The 25000-nt window shown below is 38.9% G+C and overlaps 3 protein-coding genes across 5 annotated transcripts in view; 2 read left to right on the top strand and 1 right to left on the bottom strand.

The window, feature by feature from the left end:
- slc35b2 (solute carrier family 35 member B2) overlaps nt 1-3547 on the top strand; it is an 8295-nt gene extending 4748 nt beyond the window's left edge. For both annotated transcript variants that reach the window (XM_043219085.1, XM_043219084.1), the window contains 2 exons: nt 511-789; nt 1610-3547. In XM_043219085.1, the coding sequence (XP_043075020.1) occupies nt 511-789; nt 1610-2266 (936 nt within the window). In that variant the 3' untranslated portion in view covers nt 2267-3547. The remainder of the gene's footprint in view (nt 1-510; nt 790-1609) is intronic.
- A 6336-nt stretch (nt 3548-9883) lies between these two features.
- On the bottom strand, nt 9884-15717 carry hsp90ab1 (heat shock protein 90, alpha (cytosolic), class B member 1). 2 transcript variants are annotated; one of them, XM_043219081.1, is made up of 12 exons: nt 15586-15716; nt 14617-14760; nt 14322-14528; nt 14083-14242; nt 13196-13329; nt 12815-13120; nt 12558-12723; nt 12055-12245; nt 11830-11977; nt 11112-11380; nt 10463-10796; nt 9884-10387 (listed from the first exon to the last, which is right to left on the bottom strand). In XM_043219081.1, exons 2-12 carry the CDS (start codon nt 14758-14760, stop codon nt 10272-10274), a joined length of 2175 nt encoding a protein of 724 aa, XP_043075016.1. In that variant the 5' UTR covers nt 15586-15716; the 3' UTR covers nt 9884-10271. The 2 variants fall into 2 exon arrangements, with proteins under 2 accessions (XP_043075016.1, XP_043075017.1); XM_043219082.1 differs by lacking the exon at nt 9884-10387 and adding an exon at nt 10990-11015 and having other exon boundaries at nt 10624-10796; nt 15586-15717.
- Nucleotides 15718-17085: 1368 nt separating this feature from the next.
- The window catches only part of rbm25b (RNA binding motif protein 25b), a 17779-nt gene continuing 9864 nt past the window's right edge, over nt 17086-25000 (top strand). Inside the window, exons 1-9 of the mRNA XM_043219080.1 lie at nt 17086-17188; nt 18089-18212; nt 18530-18579; nt 18989-19027; nt 20048-20215; nt 20341-20398; nt 21171-21337; nt 21476-21664; nt 23151-23234. Coding sequence (XP_043075015.1) covers nt 18107-18212; nt 18530-18579; nt 18989-19027; nt 20048-20215; nt 20341-20398; nt 21171-21337; nt 21476-21664; nt 23151-23234 — 861 coding nt within the window. The 5' untranslated portion in view covers nt 17086-17188; nt 18089-18106. The remainder of the gene's footprint in view (nt 17189-18088; nt 18213-18529; nt 18580-18988; nt 19028-20047; nt 20216-20340; nt 20399-21170; nt 21338-21475; nt 21665-23150; nt 23235-25000) is intronic.

The raw sequence follows: 25000 nt of genomic DNA, 5'->3' as shown, positions 1-25000 counted from the left end.
TGTGTGTGTGTGTGTGTGTGTGTGTGTGTGTGTGTGTGTGTGTGTTGTGTATATGTGTGTGTGTGTTTGTGTATATGTGTGTGTGTTTGTGTATATGTGTGTGTGTTTGTGTATGTGTGTGTGTGTGTGTGTGTGTTTGTGTATATGTGTGTGTGTGTGTGTGTGTTTGTGTATATGTGTGTGTGTGTGTGTGTGTGTGTGTGTATATATGTGTGTGTATGTGTGTGTGTATGTATGTGTGTTTATGTGTGTGTGTGTGTATATATATTGTGTGTATATGTGTGTGTGTGTGTGTGTATATGTATATATGTACAGAAGAGTCAAGTTTTAAATAGGAAAAATATTGAAACTGTTTGGTCATTTTTGAGTGCAATGCTACTGGTCTAATTGGATTCAATGATCTATGCTAAGCTATGCTAATAGTGCTATCGCCAGACCCAGAACTCCTTGCACAAATCAATAGCCTTTGTCCACAATAGTGTGTCCATACATCTCTGTGCTGTCGTGCAGGCGTCGTACCTGACGTGGGGTGTCCTTCAGGAGCGGGTGATGACGCGCTCGTACGGCGCGACCGAGGTGGAAGGCAGCGGCGAGCGCTTCAAAGACTCGCAGTTTCTGGTGTTCATGAACCGGATCCTGGCGCTGACGGTGTCTGGTCTGTGGTGCGTTCTGTTCAAACAGCCCCGTCACGGAGCGCCCATGTACAAATACTCCTTCGCCTCTCTGTCCAACATCCTCAGCAGCTGGTGCCAGTACGAAGCCCTCAAATACATCAGCTTTCCCACGCAGGTACAGCACTGCATTCTGGGTCAATCTGGCCCGATGCTTTCACAGAGCGCGCGGTAGCATCGACGGTGATTCAGAGTTCACTGCATAAGAAGGTCAGATCAGACAAATGATTAAGAACTAAAATTAATAAGTAAAAATAAAATTCAGTAAGTATAGAGATAAGGTAGGCCGTGTTGACTTGGCGTCTTTTCTGACAAGAAAAAGTTGACGAGCGCTTTTTTCGAAAAATAAAACGCTGGCAGGGTCTGTTACCAAAAAAGCATCCGAGAGCGTCTTTTGTTGCTATAGCAACAGTAGCCTAGTACCGGTATGCTTCAGAAATGTCAAGAGTTGGCTCTTGTTGAAATCAACGGGAAGAAAATGTTGATTCACAATGATGTCCCTTGTGCTCCGAGACTAGTGTGATCGGTTTATCTATTTTTTTTTTCTTGTTGTTATGGAAACGCCTATTCGTCTGTTCATTGGTCAGCTGTCAAAAGGGCGCTTGACGTGAATTGTTGCGTCACGTTTTTTTTAATTATTTTTTTTTACATTTATCAATTCAAAAAGATGCCGAGTTGCAGAAAACGACGCCGGCGGTGGCGTTTTAAAAAGACTTTTTTGAAAAACACGATTTACTCCATTGGATTCTAATGGAAAAACAAACACTGGCAGCTTCCCGCATAGCCTTAGCCGTGCGCTGCTTTCTTTCTCACACGCTCATCCAATTATCCTTTAAAATCCAGCTTGCTCTCATACCGTTCGTATTCACTAAGCTCAAGTAGCTTCTGGGCTCCCGTGGCTGATTAATTTAGGTCGCACCGATGTGTTTCCGTCGCAGGTTCTGGCCAAGGCCTCCAAGGTGATCCCCGTGATGCTGATGGGCAAGATCGTGTCGCGCAAGAGCTACGAGTACTGGGAGTACTTCACGGCCGTGCTGATCTCGCTGGGCGTCAGCATGTTCCTGCTCTCCAGCTCCACGGGCAAACACCCGTCCACGGTCACCACCTTCTCCGGCGTGGTCATCCTCGGCGGCTACATCGTCTTCGACAGCTTCACCTCCAACTGGCAGGACAACCTGTTCAAGTACAAGATGTCGTCGGTGCAGATGATGTTCGGCGTCAACCTCTTCTCGTGTCTCTTCACGGTGGGCTCTCTGCTGGAACAGGGCGCCTTCTTCGACTCGCTGGCCTTCATGATGCGCCACTCGGAGTTCGCGCTGCACGCCGTGCTCCTGTCGGTCTGCTCCGCTTTCGGCCAGCTCTTCATCTTCTACACCATCTCTCAGTTCGGCGCCGCCGTCTTCACCATCATCATGACTCTGCGGCAGGCCATCGCCATCCTCTTATCCTGCTTCCTCTACGGTCACGCCGTGACCCTGGTGGGCGGCTTAGGCGTCGCCGTGGTCTTCCTCGCCCTCTTCCTGCGCATCTACGCCCGCAGCCGCGTGAAAAAGAGCAGCAAGCGTGCCGCGCAGACGCCCGTCCAGAAGGTTTAATCGAGCGCTCGTTCGGATGTGTACAGAAGCCACATTTTCGTGGTCCGTTCGACTTTTTGTTCGCCGCAAAACTGCGGGGTTTGTATTCCGTGAAAAGGTACAGGAAGAGATTATTCTTGAGTCCAAAAATGCTAATTCTGTCGCTAGTCGCTCGCCGTCGCAAACCCGCAAGTCCTTCGGTCATGTCCGGGAGACGGAAATGCAGTAGGGACGTCTCTAAAACGGTCCCGTCGGTGGCTTTTTGTGCGCCGTTTTTGGCACGCTGAATGTAAACGGCGCCGGTTGCGCTCTGGAAAAGCGCATGCATGCATCTTTGCGCCCTCCAAAATGGAGGAAGACGTTATATATAAACGTCGAATAAACTAAATTGTAGCCGAGCCTCTGATGCGACCGTTTTACTGATGCCCTTGCTATGTTTCTGGAAACACGGAGAGCTCTCGATTTCGTCACGGATATCTTCGTTTGTGTGTTCTGAAGATGAACGAAGGTCTTACGGGTTTCGAGCGACTTGAGGGTGAGTAATTAATGACAGAATTTTCATTTGGAGGGTGAACCATCCCTTTAAAGGGATTTTGCCTGCGCGTTGTGATTTATTTTTATCCTTAATTTTTTTTTTTTTTTTTTTTTTGTGCGTGAGAAAAGACTTGACGAGCCATCGAGTGAACACAGACTTTGATAGCCTTTGATATCTTTGTAATTTGGTACTAAAATACGTTCGGTTTTCTATTTAAAGTTTGCTTTTAAGAAGTTGCTTGAGAGGAAAACGAAATGTTGTTGAGGTGGAGAAGCCTTAGGAGTGTTAGTTTTACCCATCGTTCTGTCCGCATCGTATCTGGGTCATATTTCACTCCAAAATACAATGGAAGGTACAAAATTAATATTAAAACAAAATACGAAATAGAAAATGTGATCCTTTTTTTTTTTTTTTTTTAATTTACATTTTTAACAATAACGTTCATCAAAATGTAACGCGTTGCTCACTTTAATGCTCATCATTTGTAAATGTTTTATTACTACAATACAAAATGTTCCGATTTAAAATTCTCTAATTATTGTTCTTGTCAGATTTTAATATTTCACGAAAACGATTGCAATCCAATAATAAACGTTAAATTAATAATATTGAATAAAGTAATAATGTAAGCTTTAAAAACATAAAATTTTCATAAATGCTAAGAACGTTACATACAACATATTACAGTACAGTAATTATTAATAATAAAACATGGGAGGTGAGACGATGAAATCATCTTTGAAATAAATTTTGCATAATTTTCTTAAACCAAAAAAAAAAAAAAAAATATATGATATATATATATATATATATATATATATATATATATATATAAAATAATAATAATATAAAAAAAAAATATATATATATATATATATATATATATATATATATATATTATTTTTATTTTTATTATTATTATTATTATTATTATTATTTTTTTTTTTTTCTTTTTTTTAGTAAAAAAATAAAGAAACACTGCTTTATTTATAGTATTACCGTTAATAAAAACACACATATTTTGGATTTTGTATGAAATATGACCTAGACTTCTGGACTCGGCTTTGTGAGATTCTCGTGTCATAAACAATCGCAGCAAACACGGCCATAAACATGAACGTCCTCATAGATGCCCGTAACTCCCCGGTCAGGCCAGTGCACCCTGCTCTTTCTCTTCTGAGTTTCTGCCATATCAAACCGTGAACCTCCGGTGCCTGTTTGCCTCGCGTAGAAACGCGTACGAGCATTAAAAGTGTTCGCTACGTGGCAAACAAGCCGATAACTGTGTCTAAAATACAGAATTCACCTCAGTCCTTCTCGGGCATAAAGAAAAATTATATACATGTTGAGTAAAGAAATAAGACCCGTTTCTTTTAAAACAACTGCAATATTGGCGTACCTCACAAAGGTAATTAATTTCAGCAACGTGTTAGTTATTTATTTTTTTTGCACTGCAGTTTTTCAAAAAATAGGCTTTATTGTCTTGTCTTTTTCCCCTTTTTGACTTCGGGGTGAAGCATGCTCTGACCGGTTTGGCGAGATTCACTCTCCGCTAAAAAAAAAAATGTCACGGGTTTAGTACGAGCCCGAAAGGGAAGTTCCAGTTTCTGTGAATGTTTCTGTAAATTCTGTCGCTTAAAATATGCGCAGACGCGATAAGACGAGAAAAGCCGGCAATCCAGTTTTTCATTTTTTAGTGTTCATTTTTAGTATTTGGTAGAACAAGACCTTCAGCTTCAGTTCATTTATGCAATACTAATCACGTCTGTTTTAATGTATATTAATAAAACTTTTTTTTTTTTTTTTTTAGTTTATTTTACTATATTGAAGGTTCTTAGGGAAGCTGATAATCATTTTAGTAGCTTTTCTTTTTTTTATGTTAATGTTTTTTTGCATGTGCAATAATAATCTGCCTTCTATTACAGTTTTATGAATTTCTTTTGTGGTGTTTAAAGCAGCGGGATGGATTGATGTCTCGTGTTCGCAGTAATACGGCACAGTTAAACGTGAGAAGGGATGCCTTTTGCTGTGGGACGTCTTTGAGGTAGACCAAAATATTAAGGTGAAATCTCTTTTCGTCCAGCATTTATGTCCTTCTGCAGCTTGCAGAATTATTCTTTAACTCTAATCAGTGCTAACGTTCACATGCTGTGGTTTTATCTTTACTTTTGAATTAGTGATACAAATCATCAGTGTTGGTAAATTATGATTAGTGGAGCATTGCCAGATTAATCTAATGAATAATTACTTTTTTGGGGGGGATTGTGACATTTTCATGGCAATTACGTAAGCAAAAAATTATTATTGCATTATGAACTTTTCATGACCGCTACCTTAATATGTGTATGTTTGATTTTTTTTTTTTTTTTTTTTTTTTTGTGTTTGTGTGTGTGTGTAACACAAGTTGATTTTTTTTTTTTTTAATGAAAATGAAAGCATTAATAAAAAAATAAATGGTTAATATGGTATAGTGTAGTATCTTTTTCTCCATAAGTGGAGTATTTTTTTTTTTTTTTTTTTTGCTGTTTAATTGTCATGAAAATAATGTCATAATTCAAGTATTATATTTTATTATTATTATTATTTTTTTTTTTTTTTTTTTTTGGGGGTGACCTGGACATAGCTGAGAGATCAGAGTACATGAGGTTTTGTTTTCTGTGCGTAATATTAATTTCCGTAAAAGCCCAATCATTTTAGGAGGTCAAAAAAATATCTGTCACCCCTAAGTCGGATTATGAGTGATATGTCGGTGTCGTTTCTTTCATTTTAAGTGTTGGCAGTCGTTTTGGGGAATGTGAAGGACTTGTGTGGTAAGCATCAGGAAATGCTACCAAACTAATGTTGTTTTTATTAACTTTTTAGGGTTATATATATATATATATATATATATATATATATATATATATATATATATATATATATATATATATATATATATATAAATATAATTAGATTAAATTTATTTGATCATGTGACCAAACTGTCTCTGATCTTCTTTCTTTCTTCATACATACTTTTTATTCTGTTGATTTTTTTTTTTTTTTTTTTTGAGTTGAATTAATCGTCTGATAATGCCGGCACTGCTAAATACAGCTAATGTTATTTTTCACATCTTAAAAAAAATGGAGCCTCTTGTGTTTGTTTTGATTTTATAAGTTCCCCAGTAAAGAACCGCAAGATGTTAAAAAGCAAAACCTATCTAATGGCTAAAAAAGTGAAGACTGAAAGCGGAAGTGCGCTGTTTTCTGCGTTAGATGCTGTCGGTAACGTTACCTGGAAGAAAAGAGGAAAACGCAGTAAACGGTGAAACCATTTTCACTTCGGAACAGCGTTATAATACGTTGAAATAATATAAACCCGTTTTCACTTCAGAACGGTGTTTGTTATTAATACGTTTGAAATAATATGACGCTAAACGGCAGCAGCGTAACGGCTCTTTTTTTTAAAAAACCGGAAGTCGCGCGCTTTTTACCACAGGTTACAAGCTGCGCGCGGGAAGAGGTAACGTTGAACACACGAATGATGTGATCTGTCTTCATCATCATTCATCAGAAGTTCACTCCAGGTTTATGTATGTCAGGTCACGTACACGGCGGAAACGAAATAAACACCTAATATCTAGGCTAACGCCTAGCATGACATTTATGCTTTGTGTAACCTCGATCAGTCACTATTTGCTTTAGCGCGTTACAAGACAGATCTAACGTACAGCACAATAAGAAAATAGGTTTTTACATTAAATTTTACATTAAACAAGGTGTAGGCAAGCTACGCTGTAACTTAAAACCAGCCATGCTAGTGATATGCTTGCTGGATAATGGTAAAAAAAAAATCGTCTTTAAAGTAAATATAAAGAAGTGGCAAGTAACACATTCAGTAATTAAGCACGAAATCGTGAAGTCGCAGTTTTTTCTTGTTAGACACACTCCATTAATTTATTACTAATATATATATTTTTGTATTCTGACAGTACTAAAAGAGTGGCCTAAATGACTAGAACTGACCTCTAAGATGTTGCTGTGAAAACTTTTTTTTCTATTCAAAAAAAAAAACAAAAAACTTTTTCTTTTACGTTTTAAGTTGGACTTAATTGAAAAAAAAATAAAATAAATAAATAATATATATATATATATATATATATATATATATATATATATATATATATATATATATATATATATATATATATATATATTCAATTTCTGAGATTTTTTTAAAAATACTTTTTATGCTTGATGAAGCACCGCAAGCGTTCTCAGATGCTGTGAATAGCGTCCCTTCTTCATGCCCGTGACACACATGTACATAGAAGCTGACCTTGAGTTCACACACGTGTTAGCTTCGGTCTGATTGATGGTGGTTGTACAGTGATTGGAGGACGTGGACAGATCTTCTGTAACTGAGATCCAGCTTTGGATGTTTGATGTGTCACTACTGTACTTTTTATAACTGTCTCTCTGTATCTGTCTGTCTTTGTCTATCTATCTATCTATCTATCTATCTATCTATCTATCTATCTATCTGTCTATCTAGTTATCTGTCTAGTTATCTGTCTAGTTATCTGTATCTCTATCTATCTGTCTATCTATCTTTCTATCTTTCTGTCTGTCTGTCTGTCTGTCTATCTGTCTGTCTATCTGTCTATCTATCTGTCTCTCTGTATCTCTATCTAGTTATCTGTCTAGCTATCTGTCTAGTTATCTGTCTAGTTATCTGTCTTTCTCTCTGTATCTCTATCTGTCTAGTTATCTGTATCTCTATCTATCTGTCTATCTATCTGTCTAGTTATCTATCTATCTTTGTCTCTCTCTCTCTCTCTATCTATCTTTATCTATCTATCTTTGTCTCTCTCTCTCTCTATCTATCTCTCTATCTATCTTTATCTATCTATCTTTCTCTCTCTCTCTCTCTCTCTCTCTCTCTCTCTCTCTCTCTCTATCTATCTATCTATCTATCTCTCTCTCTCTCTCTCTATCTATCTAGAATTGTAATTCATGGAACTTCTTTTTACAGACACCGATGAATAACATTATTAGTTGCAGGTTTTTAATCTAATTTTTTCTTTCAGAATTGTGAGCATTTTTTTTTTCTCCTCTTCTTTTTTTTTTTTACTCGTTCCGAGATATAAATAAACTTGGAGGGGGAAAAAAACTGATCCGTGAGATATAAAAAGACACAGTTCTAGGCAGATGTGGCCTGATGGTTAACCAAAGGTTTGACTCACTGCTATCTCATCTCTCTACCTATCTATCTGTAGAACAGTTCATGCACAAAAAATTGCATGCACAAAACAAGAACCAGCAGCATGCACTTTTTTTTTTTTTTTTTTTTTTTTTACAGTTACCCTGTAAGCCGGCCGTGCTGCACGGGTCGAGTTTCCAGGCCGATCGCTATCTCTGCGGTCGCTCCACACACTCAGCCTCTCTGAATGAGTCGATGAGAAAGAAGCAGCGTAGTAAGACACCCACACGGACAGCGGCCTTTATCAGACATCCTCTACAGTCACCTGGGCTGAAATGAATGTTAAACCCCTCCTCGGCCCCGTCTTTTACAGCAACGCATGTGATTTAGAAGAAATCGAGATGCAGTGACTGAGTGAACGCTTCGTGCAGCAGAAGAACTCTAAAGGTTAAACGTTTCCTTAATCCCTCGCGAGCAAGAAGACTCATCTCTGACTGCCGTCTTTTAATAAAGCGGGTCAGACCGCTTCCAATAAATGCTGCCGATTAACGTTTTCAGCGTTTACTGTAAAGTCCGCCTTTCTTATCACAGTTGCTTTTTCTTTCTCTATAATTTTATGACCCGAAATGCAAATATGTTGTTTTTAGTAAAGCAGCCGTTTATGACTTTTTTTAATAAAACCGTGTTGAAATCGTGCGTTAGCGGCACGCGTTTGATTCTCGAAAATAATGGAAACGTGAAAAAAAAAAAAATCATATTTGTCTGTTAAAACCGCTTCCTGTGCTCTGTGCAAAATACTTCCTATTGTTCGACTTTGCGGTGAAATAGAGCTCGAGTAGAAAAACAGATTTAACTCTACAGCGCCGCTCGCTAAAGGCGGTCAAACAGAGACACCTGGCGGAGAGAAACGGAACTGCCGCTTTTTTAACTCGCGTTCATCTCGGCTATTTTTTTCTTTTTAAGCAGGAAACGCACTTTAAGTGTCTATTTTTAAGTCATCCCAACTATTTGTCTACGCGTAAAGAAGGATATCAAACATAAATGTCTTGCGTGTGGATTAAGCTTGACTTTTTTGGTAGCCCGTATTTTATGGGAAAAGCCAGTCTTCTCCTGGGCAAAGTCAAACCAAGACCAACTAAAAGGATAATCATTTGGAGCATCTTACAGAAAATATATGAATTGGCATGAATGAAGGTTGTAGACAATGTACCGTAGGGTCAGCTGAGAAATTGTCGTCACAGGGTCTAAAGCAGTGAAGTCTTTCATAAATCAGTGCCTTAAATCGGAGCGGAAAGTCTTAAGCGGAGATGTTGGAAGTTGTCATTTTGAACTTTGAAGCTATATTAATGCAAGGCGTTTAAAAACCAAATTGCATTCCATTTGGTTTGTCTTCAATTGAATTAGCTTGTTTTAAAAAATCCTAAATGCATCAAAATCTGCAGAAACCCTTAATGCGTCCATTTGCATTCTGGGACTAAATGAGAAAAGAACGACTGGATATAGACTGGACAGAGAAAAATACACTTGAATAAAAATCCCAAAACTATATATATAAGTTGTAGTTCTCAACTAGGGGACCCAGCAGGTCTTTAAAATGTGTATGTTAATAAAAATCCTGATTAAAGCTCAATAAAACACTAAAATAGAGATTCACAAGTATTTATTACAAGATGTGTATTTTTTTAATTAAAAGGTTAAATGATTCAATTCTGAAAATTGGCAAAACTAGTGTCAAGTAAAATTGTATTTGTGGTTAATTGCATTTTTTTTTTTTTTTCCCCTCCATCTTTTAGAAAAGTGATAAAATCCAAAACAACTAAAAACGGCATTTCAGACTAATTAAATGCATTTTTATAGATTAGTTTTCCAATGCATTTCGTGCACTAGAAACATCGAGTCCAAACAAGCGAATGAGACAGAAATTCAGGTTTCACCATGTGTTTTTATTTCTGAAAAACAAGACAACACATGCCTGCAGCCAGGCAAAGGTCTTTCCCCTTCCATGCAGAAAGAAATCATGCTCGACTCAATCCAGCACAGCCAGCAGACTCAGTATCAGTGAAACACAGTGCTTATTGTGCTCAGACAATACTGCAATCCATGAACATCACATTACGTAAAAAAAAAACAAAAAAAAGGGTACATTATGGCTCAAAACAGAGCAAAAAGTTGACAGTATGCTTTAGTTACATTATGATTCTTTCAGGAATCACGACTGAGATCAGGTCAACCCTTCTACAGGTCAAAGAGAACGACAGGATGTTAAGGAATGATTACGGAAAAGTGACTGGGGGGAATTCTAGACTGGGTTTAATCGACTTCCTCCATGCGAGAAGCGTCATCGTCTCCTTCCAGAGGTGGGATGTCTTCAGGAACGGGAGCAGAGCTCGGCTCTTCCACGGGTACGTCTTCATCCTCATCGATACCTGGAGACGTAAACGAGAATTAGCGACGTACGACGCTACCGAAACGTGAAAGAGAGAAAGGGTTAACAAACTAACCCAATCCCAGCTTGATCATTCTGTAGATGCGGTTCGAGTGCGTCTGAGGATCGTCCAATGAGAAGCCGGAGGAAAGCAGGGCGGTCTCGAACAGGAGGATGACCAGATCCTTCACGGCCTTGTCGTTTTTATCGGCGTCGGCCTTCTGCCTCAGGGTCTCCATGATGGGGTGATCGGGGTTGATCTCCAGGTGTTTCTTGGCCATCATGTAGCCCATGGTGGAGTTGTCCCTCAAGGCCTGGGCCTTCATGATCCTCTCCATGTTGGCCGTCCAGCCGTAGGTGCTGGTCACGATACAGCAGGGAGAAGAAACCAGCCGGTTTGAAACGGTGACCTGGAAGAGAACGGGGTCGGGTTGAGCGACGGCAAGGAGAGGCGCGGTTGATCACTCGCTGTTAGGTCATACCGAACACTCGTTAGTCGCAAACGCATGTCATTTAAAGAGAAACGGTCTACTTCGACTCGAGATGCACGCTGGAGTTAACACTTTTTCACACACAAGCGCAACGTCCGTTACATAAACTCACCATCTGCGCAACTCTGACTAGGAGCCCTGTTCATAACACAATTCGAAAGAATTAATTCCCGATAAGGGCGGATCGAAAGCAAAAACAAAATCCGGAGAGTTGGACGTTTTACGCAGACGCACCTTCTCCACTTTCTTGTCCAGAATCTCCTTCATGAGCTTGCAGAGGTTCTCGAACTTGGCCTTGTCCTCCTCCATCTTTTTCTTCTCGTCTTCGTCCTCGGGCAGCTCCAGTCCCTCCTTGGTGACGGACACCAGAGACTTGCCGTCGAAGTCCTTCAGCTGCTGGACGCAGTACTCGTCGATGGGCTCGGTCATGTACAGCACCTCGAAACCTCTCTTGCACACGCGCTCCACAAAAGCAGAGTGTGCCACCTGGTCTTTGCTCTCGCCTGGGGAAAGAGCGACAACAGGTGAGCGTTTATTGTATATTGGATTCTTAAAAATGGGAATAAGGGAGGGGAGAGAAGAACGTTTTAGTAGCTTAACTATATTTTGTAGGATTTTTTTTAAAATTCAAATTTAAATTTTTTTTGTAGGGGAAAAGAGAAATAAAAAAAAAAAAAAAAAAAAGAATAAAAATAAAAAAAAAAAAATAATAATTTGAAAAAATTCACTAAAGTATAACAAAAACAACGAATGAAATAATAATAATAATAATAATAATAATAAAAAATGGCTCTATTTTCAAAATGTTAACGGGTCAAACTTGACAGCCCAAAAAAATAAAAATAAAATAAAATAAAACAAACCCACTACATGAGAAGCGGTCATCGTGAAAGCAATCATGGTTTCGATTAAGTCTATTAAAGCGCGCAGGTCGACGCGGATGCATTCGTACCAGTGATGTAGTAGATGGACTTCTGGTTTTCCTTCATGCGGCTGACGTATTCTGTGAGGGAGGTCATCTCGTCTCCGGACTGCGAGCTCTGATAACGCAGCAGTTCTGACAGCTTCTTGCGGTTCTGAGAGTCCTCGTGGATGCCCAGCTGGAATTCACAACAGATTGGTTAACGCCACATTTTCGTCCCAAGTAACGGAATCAAAGAAAAGGTGCGGGACTCACTTTCAGATTCTTGGAGAAGGCGTCGTAGAACTTCTTGTAGTTCTCCTTGTCCTCGGCCAGCTCGGCGAACAGCTCCAGGCACTTCTTGACGATGTTCTTGCGGATGACCTTGAGGATCTTGCTCTGCTGCAGCATCTCTCTGGAGATGTTGAGGGGCAGATCTTCAGAGTCCACCACGCCACGGATGAAGTCTGGAGGGACAGCGAGACCATTTCAAAACTTCCGATCAAGACCAGAGAGGTTTAGCAGCACCTTCATTCGTACTCGTGCAGAAAGTACGAAACTGGAAATAGTCAACGACTTTAAAATGCGTCAGGATCTCAACCTAGAAAAAGGCAACTAGAGAACTTCAGACTTAAGCAAATTTAAACATCCTCATGTCTTTGAAGCCAAAGATAAACCATAAACCTCAAAACTGTGTCTAAATCGGTTCCTTTTTTATAAGCCTTGGCTACCTGGGTGTTTTTTCGGCCTGAACCATTTAAAATACAAAAGCTACTTACTCAGGTACTCTGGGATGAGCTCCTCACAGCTGTCCATGATGAAGACCCTTCTGACGTACAGCTTGATGTTGTTCTTCTTTTTCTTGTTCTCGAAGAGGTCGAAGGGGGCTCGGCGAGGGATGAAGAGGAGAGCGCGGAACTCCAGCTGACCCTCCACAGAGAAGTGCTGCAGGACCACACGCGAGAGTGAGCGTTTCGCCAGCTTTCAAACACTTAATGCGCGAGCCCTGCTCGGCGGAAACCCCGTGAAACGTTACCTTGACAGCCAGGTGATCTTCCCAGTCGTTGGTCAGGCTCTTGTAGAACTCGCCGTACTCTTCGTTGGAGATGTCGTCAGGGTTGCGGGTCCAGATGGGTTTGGTTTTGTTCAGCTCCTCCTGGTCGATGTACTTCTCCTTGATCTTCTTCTTTTTCTTCTTGTCCTTGTCTTTGGAGTCCTCTTCGTCATCCGAGCCCACGTCCTCGATCTTGGGTTTGTCTTCGCCTTCCTCCTTCTCCTCTTTCTCAGGCTTCTCCTCCTCCGCCTCGTCGTCGCTGATCTCCTTGTCGCGTTCCTTCTCCACCTGCGCGGAAATCGGCATTTTGCAGTTTTAAATCAGAACAATTCAAGGCCACGTTGAACCGAATATCCCACTTACGAAGAGAGTGATTGGGTATCCGATGAACTGGGAGTGCTTCTTGACCACTTCCTTCACTCTCTTCTCCTCGATGTACTCGGTCTGATCTTCTTTCAGGTGAAGAATGACTTTGGTTCCACGGCCGATGGGCTCGCCTGGAGATCGACATCACAGTCACCCTTAATACTGCGCTCACGTCAAAGTAGGGCGTGCAATATTGGCAAAAATAAGATCCACCGTCTCGGATTTTGCCAATAATTGTGATTAGATGATTTTTGCAGATTGCATTACCGTGCTGGTATATTAAGACCCCTAAAGTTTCAGATATTCTTCATAATTTGCATTTTTACCCTTAGAAAACCATTTTAAGTGCGCCCATTATCTTTTGAGTCAAATTCTTACATTTAATCAGCGATTAATGGGCCGTTACCAAGCAACTAAAGCGGCATTTAGATGCATTTTCACACTTAATGCAAGGCACTGAACCCACAATTATAAGTGCATAAATTGTGTTTTGATAACACCGATTTGAAATGCAAATTAAATGTGAAATTAAAACCGCCAGTAGGTGGCAGCAAGTCACCTTTAATAAGCCAGTTATTGCAATTAAACGTCGTTTCGTTCGGAAACTGAACGCCGTGTTGCTCAGAGACGCAAAATTGGGCTGCGGATGCGTTTGGAATCGTTTTAGTCGTCGAAATAGCACAAATACAGAGTTTAAAATGCGAGTCTCGTTTATGAAGCCGTTCATTTAAAGCAGTCCAATCCATTTTATTAGACAGAATGCGCTCTAAATGTGCACTAGTCTAGACTTAACATTATGCATGCGCTCTATAGGGGCGTTTTGAATGGTGCCTTGCAAAACACGACATTAAAAAAGTTTTCAATTCATACGGTTCATAACTTACCATGGTCCACCTTGACTGTGAAAGAGCCACCAGCGGATGATTCCCAGGCGTACTGTTCGTCATCGTTGTTTTTGGTGATGACCGTGACCTTTTCAGCCACCAGGTAGGCGGAGTAGAAGCCCACGCCAAACTGCCCGATCATTGAGATATCTGCACCAGCCTGGAAAGACGGTAAAAAAAACCCCATTAGAGACTAAACTCAATGGAGAAATCCTGAAAAACCCATGCCGAAACATCACCTGCAGAGCCTCCATGAAGGCCTTTGTGCCGGACTTGGCGATGGTACCCAAGTTGTTGATGAGATCGGCTTTGGTCATTCCAATACCGGTGTCGATGATGGTGAGAGTGCGTTCGTGAACGTTGGGGATAATGTCGATCTTCAGGTCCTTGCCGCTGTCCAGCTTGGTGGGTTCAGTCAAGCTTTCGTAGCGGATTTTGTCAAGAGCCTGTCGAAAAGGAGAATAACCGGTTGATCGCAGGAGCTATATAGCTGTATTGCTAGCCATATATAGACGGTATATTTTTTGGCCTTACATCAGAGGCGTTGGAGATGAGCTCCCTGAGAAAGATCTCTTTGTTGGAGTAGAAGGTGTTGATAATGAGAGACATCAGCTGGGCGATCTCTGCCTGGAAGGCAAAGGTCTCGACCTCCTCCTCTTGGCGCATTTCTTCAGGCATCTGCAAAATACGTGGAGACCATTATTACCACCTTGTCTACAAACCATACACTCCAACACAAGTGTGCATTATTGATTTCCGTTTTTATTAAAAATGTCTTAATTGAGCGAACAAAGGGTTAAATCAAAGCGAAAGCATTTAGCACTTCTAAGGTTACACAAGAGAAACCGGTGCACGAAAGACCCGGATGCGGAAGAACATGGCGCAGAAGGACAATGAGCTCAACACGTGTTTTACTGCTGCAATCCTTGAAATTAAATTTAAATTTAGAGGTGCATCGCTTTTGTTAATTCAACGGAACGAACGCCATTTTCGTGACGCTTATTTGGTAACTTTAAAAGCGAACACGAGAACTTTATTTAAACAGACACCCCGACTTTTAATACACCAAATCACCCATTCCGGTCACCTCCGACTCTTACACACGCGCGTGCGCGCGCGCATTACATATATGTGAATTATAGCAAAAAAAATTAAAAATAAATTAGAAGCGGCCTAGTAACCAGTAACTACACAAACAGTTACACGGCGTTGTAAACCACTGCACCTGCTCACCAGCTCATTAAGCGGCCATAAAAACAAACACCATTACATCCCACATTAACGCACGATGGCGTATTAATTAAAAGAAAGACGTTTTACGAACAATGGCCGCGTGTGTAGATACAAGCGAGTCTTAACCGGCATCCGCATCATTACAGTAACGTTACCAGCCAAAGAGCGAATGAAATAAATAATGAATTACGATATTAAACGGCGCTCTTCTGGTCTAGATTTATTCCTAAGGCGATACAGAAGCGCTTCGGACGAAGATCGACGGTTTACCTTGGTTAGTTTCGTTGGTTTTTGATGATTTAATCGCCACGGAACAGCTGATCTCCCCTACACTGATACTCAGGGAAGCAGAGAGGAGAGAACCCCGCGTGCGCGGCTCTTTTCTTTATACTCCGCCTTTGAATGTGCGGATGTATCCCTCCGCGCTGACTCACTCCGAGGCGCTTACATATCGCCAAAAAAGACAAACTATACTGTTTTATTTGTGCATATCGCATTTATTCCCAGCTGCGAATGCAGTTTTTGATCAGCTGTGTCAGATGTAGGCAACGTCTGCACGACCCAAATAATACAGCGATGTAATTCTTAACAATAGCTTAGTAAAATACAAAAAAGCAATAAAAACTAATTTTAGTACTTGAAATACGTCTGGAGTCTGTTATTTGAGATTCGCGTTATTTCTTCCTGCGAGAGAGGATGAGAAATGCGTTTTTTTTATTTAAAACGATTCCATTTCGTGGCAACCCTACGATTTGCTTGCACGTTATTGTAAATATACCATAATCGTACGTATTTGAAGCTTGGTAAGCATAATGATACCTGTGATATTTAATAAATGTTTGTTTGCCGGACATAGAGCGCATAGCGGTTATAAAAACAGGTAACGTTTGGAAAGATGCGCGCAAAACGTGCGCTTCGCCGAGGGGCGACCCTTTACACGGTTTTCAGCTTGTCAAAATATTTTATGTCATTAAAACATGAAATAGTCAAATGGTCGGCGAACGAGGAGAAAGAAATGCACATAACGAAGCATAATCGACCGCACTATGTTTTGCATCGGAAAGACACCAGGCGTTGGAACCAGCGGTGCTTCGTCTCTTTCCAGCACTTTCCATGAAAATCCCGCCTTCGCTGACGTCACCTGTCACTCAAACGCAGTTTGCGGCCTACAAGGGCGAAGCTAAAGAAACGTCTGGTTAAATATTACACCACGATCAAAAGGAAAAACAACAAGAAATTGAAAGCAAATAAGAAATTATTTCTTGATGTCCATAAAAATACGTTTAAATTATTTCGATGTATTCGCTCTGAAAATTAATTGCCCGCGTTGTTAGATTTAGCCAGAGCTGAACTATGTTGGTATATTTTCTTGGCGTCGTTCATATTTAATTCGCAAATAATAGAATACAAATATAAAAGCTTGGAAGTATATGAATAATTCTTCTGTGGGACATTTTGGGGCATGCTTTATTAAGAATCGTCAGAATGTGGTTAGCAATATTACGCACAGAAAGTAGTAAAATAATAGAAAATAACAAAAAATATTTCAAATGACTGCAATTAAGAAGAGGAATAAATAATTCTGTTATACTACATTGTTTTCTTTTTTGTCTGCTATAAATGTGCAAATGTTTTATTTGTGAATAACGGTGAAATGAAACCAACAAACAAGACTATGGTAACATATCCTACGTCTAAGACCAAACTATTGTATATTTTTTGCATTTTTTTTTAATCGGAGGTCTTTTAACTTGCCCGTTATTTTCCCAGAATTCCATTTCACCGGAAGCTGTAGGTTCGATTGCTCGTTGCTTTTACTACGGATCCGGTGAACTTTCCGTGCGAGAAGCGAGTTGATATCGATTTGGTTTGTGTGAGTACGTTTTATTAAAGCGTTGGTTATCGTTTCGGGTTCATATGCCCATTGTTTCGCACAGGGCTTTGATAAAACGAGTTAATCCGTTGAGGGAGGTCAGAATAAAGGCTTTTTTGTGACCGTTAGCTCGCGGCTAACAGTTGCCCGGTCTGACTGAAATGATTCCCGCTGGTATTATCTGACAAACCGGTTCGATTTGCGGGTTTAAAATCGCTACTTTTTACAAAAGCGACGCAGTTTTCGCGCTATAAACAGTTGTAGCTATCGCGCGCGTGTTTGTTTGGTTATCTAACGTCAGCGGGTAACGCTGGTCACATTGTGAGACGTTACACCAACGTGAAATCGGCCTTAAATTGTTTTAAGACCTTTTATCTGATTTCACCACGCTCAGTCGATCTCTGGTCGATTTTAGCCCTTTAAGCTCGATTTAGCTTGATTTTCATTCCTCAAACGGTGTTCTAAACCGATTTCAGTACTTTCAAGTTTTATCTTTGTCGTTGCCCTTTTAGAGGACGGATGAAATATATTGAGTTTCGTGTCTTTTGGAATGGATTATTATTATCGCAAACCTTTAAACTGATTTCCTCTTAATTTGACAATGTTTAGCTGATTTAGGGTCGAATTCAGGCTGATTTAGAGCTGTCCATCATCCTGAAATCAGCTGACAGGATTTTCTGATTTGGAGTTTATTTATTTATTTATTTTTAGCAATTTTGCGCTATACGTTAAATGCATTCAGCATACAATTTAACAGCTTTAGATGTAGACTCAATTAATAGCACTATAGATACTTACTGTATTTTCAATGTGCAATGCATGCGGAGTAGTGTGTGCATTATAACAGCCTAGAGGATGCATAAATCCCTATGTTAACAATGTTATTGTCTTCTATTTAAGGTGGGTGTTCTGCCCAAGATGTCTTTCCCTCCTCATCTCAACCGGCCACAGATAGGCATCCCAACGATGCCGCCAGGAATCCCTCCACCACAGTTTGCTGGGTTTCCACCGTCGATGCCTCCTGGTAATCGAGAAAAAAAATAGATCAGACCACGTGTAGTGTGGCTCAATTATGAAATCACAGTTAGGTTGTGTGTTTGAATTACGTGGAACGTGGCTTCGGATAAAAGCGTCAGCCGGATGCATAGGATGCACGTTGGTTTTAAAGGCGGCTGAGCATGGTGTCGCCTGCTACCGTTTAAGTTCGGTTGTTTTTGAGAGCCTTTTATGCATTGCTAGGTTAACAATTTTCACGAGCCTACGTGATTATGAAATGTAACTTTGGCGTGCGTATCGGAGTGAACATTATTTTCTGACGTTGTTGATTTATCTCTTTTCCAGGAACCCCAATGATTCCTGTCCACATGGGCATTATGACTCCAGCCCCTGCGGTAATGTTATTTAATTATAGACAACCAGTTTAGTCATTTTCAGTACATATGTACGTATTTTCCGCTATTAAAAAGCATTGGTACATTATAGGGCTGGGTTAAAAATAGCGATATCCAAATTTTATTCCATTAACTATGCCTTTATTTTGAATGCTTTAAACTGAAAGTATTATTAATACTTTGTAGTTTTATTTGATTTGTTCATTGTAGTTGTTAGTAATCTCCAATGCTAAGATTTGATAGTTTATCGTTATTAGTATTATTACTGTATGTTTAAAACATAACAGGGTAGCTCCTTTCGCCATTGTGGTTTTTTTTTTTAAATATTCATTTGTCTGTATAATGAGTGTGTTGTAGGTCTGTGTTTTATTGGTTGTTTTCTCCCCTTTTCACTCCCACTTTTCCACAGCTTTACACGCCCATTTCTGGAGTCTTTTTCAAATCTAAGGTGTGAAAGACCAGTGCTAAAAAACCCGGGGCTTTCATGATACGTTAATGTTTAGCGCAAGTTACAGCACAGAATAAACATGAATGAAAGTGTTTAAAAACAGTACGACTTGCTGAAACGTATCCTGTCTTGTCTAGTCAGCGTTTCAACCACAGAGAGACGTTAATAAAACCGCTTCTAAGCGGTGCCGCACGACGTTATAATTATTTTTAGTGAAAGCCATCGTGGCCGTAATTTTAAAAACGACTTTAGAAAAGAGTCACTTAGCAAATGAATGCACAGCGTAATTAAAAACATATTATATCTATATTCAGCAGTTTTATTGTATTTAGTATTAATAGAGATTGAAATTGGTACTCTGTTTATAACCGTAACCTGCCAGGGATCTCCATATAGTTTAAAGCAATTGTTGAGAGATGAAAATTATAATTGACATGTACTGTATCTGTTGTATATCCAATTGAATTGAATCAAAATCAAATCATTTAGCAAAATCTGGCGCAATACCCAGCCCTATTTTTTATACTTTGATATAAAGTATAAATATAATGTGCTAAATAGGCTATGGAGATGCTTCCTGTTGAAACATTTTCATATCAGCCACCATCACATTAGTTTTTTTTACTGTCACATGATATAAATAAATTAGTTCACATGTTATTTAAAGTTTCCTGATAATTTGCTCACGCCCATGTCATCCACGGTGTTTGTCTTTTCATTCTTTAGTCAAAGTTTATATTCTAGAAAGTATTTAGTTTTATTTGACTTCGATAAGACGGATCGTACGGCTAGCTAAGACCTTTTATTCCTTGACTGGGATCACGTAGAGCGCTTTGACGCTTCAGTCGGGAACTTTTTAACCCTTTGATCCCCATCAAGATCCGCTAAATAGAAAACCCTGGAATGTTTTCCTCAAAAACCTTATTACCGGCACGAGCATCTTGGGTGACGTGGGGGTGAGTGAAGTATCAGGGAGTGTTCGTTCTGGGGTGAACTGATCGTGTAATTGTGATGTATCAGGTTCTGGTGCCCACGGCGATGCCTGTGGTCAGTAAAGTCGCTGCTCCCAGGAAGGAAAGCGCCGCTCAGGCAAAAGACAGCAATGACGGCAGCGGTCCCACGACCACCGTGTTTGTGGGCAACATCTCTGAGAAAGCGTCTGACATGCTCATCAGACAGCTGCTGGCTGTGAGTATCGCATCGGATCCAGTCTCTAAACCTCTTTCAGAGATGAGAAAAGTAGTTCACTAATAGTTAAAGTTCTTGGTTCTTGCTAGTTGGAGCGGTGTTAACAATAACCGCTTGTTTTTCAGAAATGCGGTTTGGTATTGAGCTGGAAACGAGTTCAGGGTGCCTCAGGGAAACTCCAAGGTAAACCTTTTTTTAACACCTAAACTGATTTCCGGTTGGTTTCACTGCATTAACATTATGTTAAGGATCAGTGAGCGTTAAATCATGCACGCTGTGATGAAGAAATAAATGCCTCACTGGTCTCTAGCATGGTGTTTACACGCTTATGATTCAATGTTTCAGAGCAGCCTATTTGTTTATGCTTTGAGCTGAAATCAATAGCACATTTTTTATTTCCCTGCAATTCATTAAAATGACAGCTTAAAAAATAATAATAAATTGACTAATATTTTGTCATTTTACAGTGAAAAATACTTTTTGTTTTACATTTATTTTGGTTTATTTTACTGTATTATTACAACGTATTTCTTTAATATTTTTCTGAAATCTCAATATTAAAATGAATGAAAAGTGTGAAAATAAAACAGACATTTATTATTATTTAATAGCCTTTAAGTTTTCACAGGCCTCGACAAAGTAAAAAAGTATAGCAAAGTAGTATAACCTTTTATCAAATTCTTCCCAAAAATATTTCAGACTAAAAAGGATTTTAAAAATATTTTGAAGTAAAGTAAAAAAAAATTCCTATGCGGATATGCTCCCCACAAAAACCGTGCCACTAACCGTAGAACGATTCATTCTTTATGAATATGGCTAACTATTCAAACGATCTGGTGAAAATTGCTGTATTTTTTTTTCCCAAATTGCGAAATATATCGCAGAAACCGAAAACATCCCAATGTAAAATAAGCCGGACTGGCTCCTCACAGTTTTATTTTTTCTTTGCTTTCAGCGTTTGGTTTCTGTGAGTACAAAGAGCCAGAATCTACTCTACGAGCTCTACGGCTGCTACATGAGCTGCAGGTCGGAGAAAAGAAACTTCTGGTCAAAGTCGATGCCAAAACCAAAGCACAGCTGGATGAGTGGAAAGCAAAGAAGAAGAGCACCAGTGAAAATGGAGTAAGTGTAACAGATTTATACTGATAGAAGAATGTACTGTTCGCTTGGTGAGAAAAATCTTAAATGATTAATAATGTAGTGTAAACTATACAAAAAATTGACTGACTACAACAATGTTTTGATCCGTGCGTCTGGCAGAATGGCAAGGCGGAGGATGGTGCTGGTGAAGAGGAAGAGGAGGTTCTGGACGAGGAAACTAAGAAGCGCGACCAAATTGTGAAAGGTGCTATTGACGGCCTGATCCGGGAGTATTCAAGTGAGCTAAATGCTCAGTCTCAGGACGATGAGTCGAGTCGCCGCAAAAAGAGGAGGGAAAAGAAGGACGAGGTAAACTTTAGTTCATCGGGGCCTTTTGTTCTCTAATATTTAATGCGTGTATATGTAAATGTTTAATTTTTTTCGTGCTCTTGCCTGAGAAGACCTGTGTGTGTGTAATATATATATATATATATATATATATATATATATATATATATATATATATATATATATATATATATATATATATATTACACTCACACACTATATATATGTATGTATATGTGTTAACACTTTAGAACGGATAACAATTATTAACCACAACTTTTCCCTCAAACTATTAATGGTTAGTAATGTAGTTAAATTTAGGTATTGGATAGGATTAGGGATGTAGAATAAGGCATTGATATCTACTGATCTATCTAATAAATGGGTAATATTCTAGTAATATGCACGCTAATAAGCAACTAATAGGTGTAACAGTAAAATAACGTCTTACTATTTATATATTAGGGCTGGCAGGGTGAAAGATTTTCTCTTGTGGTAATTTTGAGTGGCTATATGTATGCATGTATATATTTATACACACACACACACACACACACATACACGCACAGGGGTTGGACAATGACACCGAAACGCCTGGTTTTAGACCACAATAATTCATTAGTATGGTGTAGGGGCTCCTTTTCGGCCAGTAAAGTATCATTTCATCTTGGGAATGACAGATAGTAGTCCTGCACAGTGGCCCGAGGGAGTTTGAGCCATTCTTCTTGCAGATTAGTGTCCAGGTGGACACATGCTGATGGATAAAAACGCTCCTCCAAAACACCCCAAAGTCGCTCAATAATGTTTAGATCTGGTGACTGTGCACGCCATGGGAGCTGTTCGACTTCACTTTCATGTTCATCGAACCACTCTGTCACCGGTCTTGCATTGGTGTATTATCATCTTGATGCACGGCACCGCCTTCAGGATGCAATGTTTGAACCGTTGGGAGCGCATGGACCTCCAGAATGGTTCTGCAGTCCTTGGCAGTGAATAAAATTTGGTCACAAGGCTGGTCAAATTTAGCCATGAAACCTCCAAAACTACATTGGTCAGTGTTTCAGTTTAATTGTCCAACCCCTGTGTGTGTATGTATATGTGTGTGTGATATATATATATATATATATATATATATATATATATATATATATATTTATATATATATATATATATATATATATATATATATATTTATTTATATTATTATATATATATATATATATATATATATATTATTCATTTATTTATATATATTTATATAAAATATATAAAATAAAAATATATATATATATAAATGTATAAATAAATAAATGAATAATATATATATTTATATATATATTTTATTTTATATATTTTTATATATATATATATATATATATATATATATATATATATATATATATATATATATATATATATATATATTATATATGCTTTTAAGACATGCATATGCCATATTTAATCATACCATTTTTATATATTTTAACATTGGTTTCCATTTCGTTAGGATGACATCAGTGCCATGGAAATGGAGGATGACAAAAGAGATCTGATTTCCAGAGAGATCAACAAATTCCGTGATACGCATAAGGTAAAACACTTGCTAATTTCCTCCATATCACAGGTAGAGCACAGCAGCCTCTCACACCTAGTTTAGTTTGACAACACACCAGCATGAGTAGATGCTATTTAGCCTGACAATTCCATTTAGCTCAGCAAAACTTGTATTGCATTTAAGCTTTGAATTTGATGATATAGTGCAGAAATCAGTTTAAGACTAGGCCTCATTTGGGCCCAGAGCCTTTATATAAGTGGCTTGTGTAAACTTTAGCGTGACCTTCATGTTAAGGGTGGGAAATGTAGTCACACATACAATGCATGGACGTTCTGTGCACTTCCCTAAAAGCTAATCTATTCATTAAACCCCACCATTATGATAGAGATCATATGGTGACTAAACCAAGATGAATCTCTCAGCTTTGGAAAAAGTTGCAAGGATAGGATGTAAGTATGAGCTTTCCATTTTTCTCTACTTGTACTGGGCGCCCCCTTCTGAAAGACTCGCACAGGGGCAACTGCACCGACTCGCTCTGAAGTTCAGCTCGTTCGTGGTTTTGATATCGAAACGCATATGAGGGCGTTGACTTATATCTGCCGTGTTTAGCAAAGGGACTCGTTTTCTGGTTCTCGGAGACACGGGCGGCCAGTGAAGCTGTGTGGGTCTGCTAGTAAAAGTGATGTTGGTGCTATAATGAATACTGCTGATTTGAATAACAGTGAATTGGCCCATTCGGCTCTTGTGAAAGTAGGGGGCGCCCCTCCACAGCACACGGACTTTCTGAAGACTCTACAGGTATGAGTTTTTGTGATTGAGTTTGCCATCACTTCTCTTCATTCCTGCCTGCTTGCGCTCTTAACTTTTCATGTTTCTATGTACGTGTGTGTTTGTGTTTAACATGTTGTATCGCTAAAGTCGCACTTTAAATCCCGGAAAACGGCGTCTAATGTTTTATTTTTAACACTGGCCTCATACTTTACGCTACTTTAATTCGTAACTCTAGCCTCGTAACGTTAAATATTAAACTTTGACACGTCACACCGTAGCAGACAAAAGTTTAATCTACTTTAAATCTTTTTTTTTGGTCTTTTGTGTGACAATACAGATTGAATAATAACAAGGTGAAGATATTGTCCATTATTGATCCCTTTAACAATCCATATTGCTTCAGATAGACCAAAAAGAAAAAATTAAATTAATAATTAATTTCTAAGTGAAGCACAGTAGGTACAAAACATCAGCAGAGGATAAAGAAAAGCTGTGACAGATTAACATAAAATAAAATAAATTCTCTTACACGCGATCTCTTGAAGCATCTGGAGATGATGCTAGTCTCTCGGTTTGCTTGACTGGGTCTCACTGGATTATTACAATCAATGGCTAAACTAATGTTTGGAAATGTAAACCGATATTTCCTACTGACACACGACAGCAAAAGATAGAAATACATGACTTAAATCCGTTTTTAGCTGCTGAAAATACTAGTGTTTAATACTAGATGTGGTGTGTCGGGACATTCTGGCTACGCACAATTATTTTTGTACTATTATAATAAAAATATTTTTTAAATAATGTATATAATAATATTATGTACATTATTATAATAATTATTATAATAAATAATAATGTAAAAAAAGTTTTTATCATTTGTAGTACTATTTTTATTATTATTATTTTTTAACTACTACTACCTGACTTTGTAATTACTAACAAAGTTACAAGAATGAAGACTCGATGTAAAATGTTAATGATATAAAGACTATCTTGGCTAACTGTCCTGTCAGTAAATACGCGTTTTC

The sequence above is a fragment of the Puntigrus tetrazona genome, chromosome 20 (assembly GCF_018831695.1).
Source record: "Puntigrus tetrazona isolate hp1 chromosome 20, ASM1883169v1, whole genome shotgun sequence".
NCBI lineage: Eukaryota > Metazoa > Chordata > Actinopteri > Cypriniformes > Cyprinidae > Puntigrus > Puntigrus tetrazona.
Note: the sequence above shows the minus strand (reverse complement) of the source record. Positions and strands in the feature narration are given on the sequence as shown.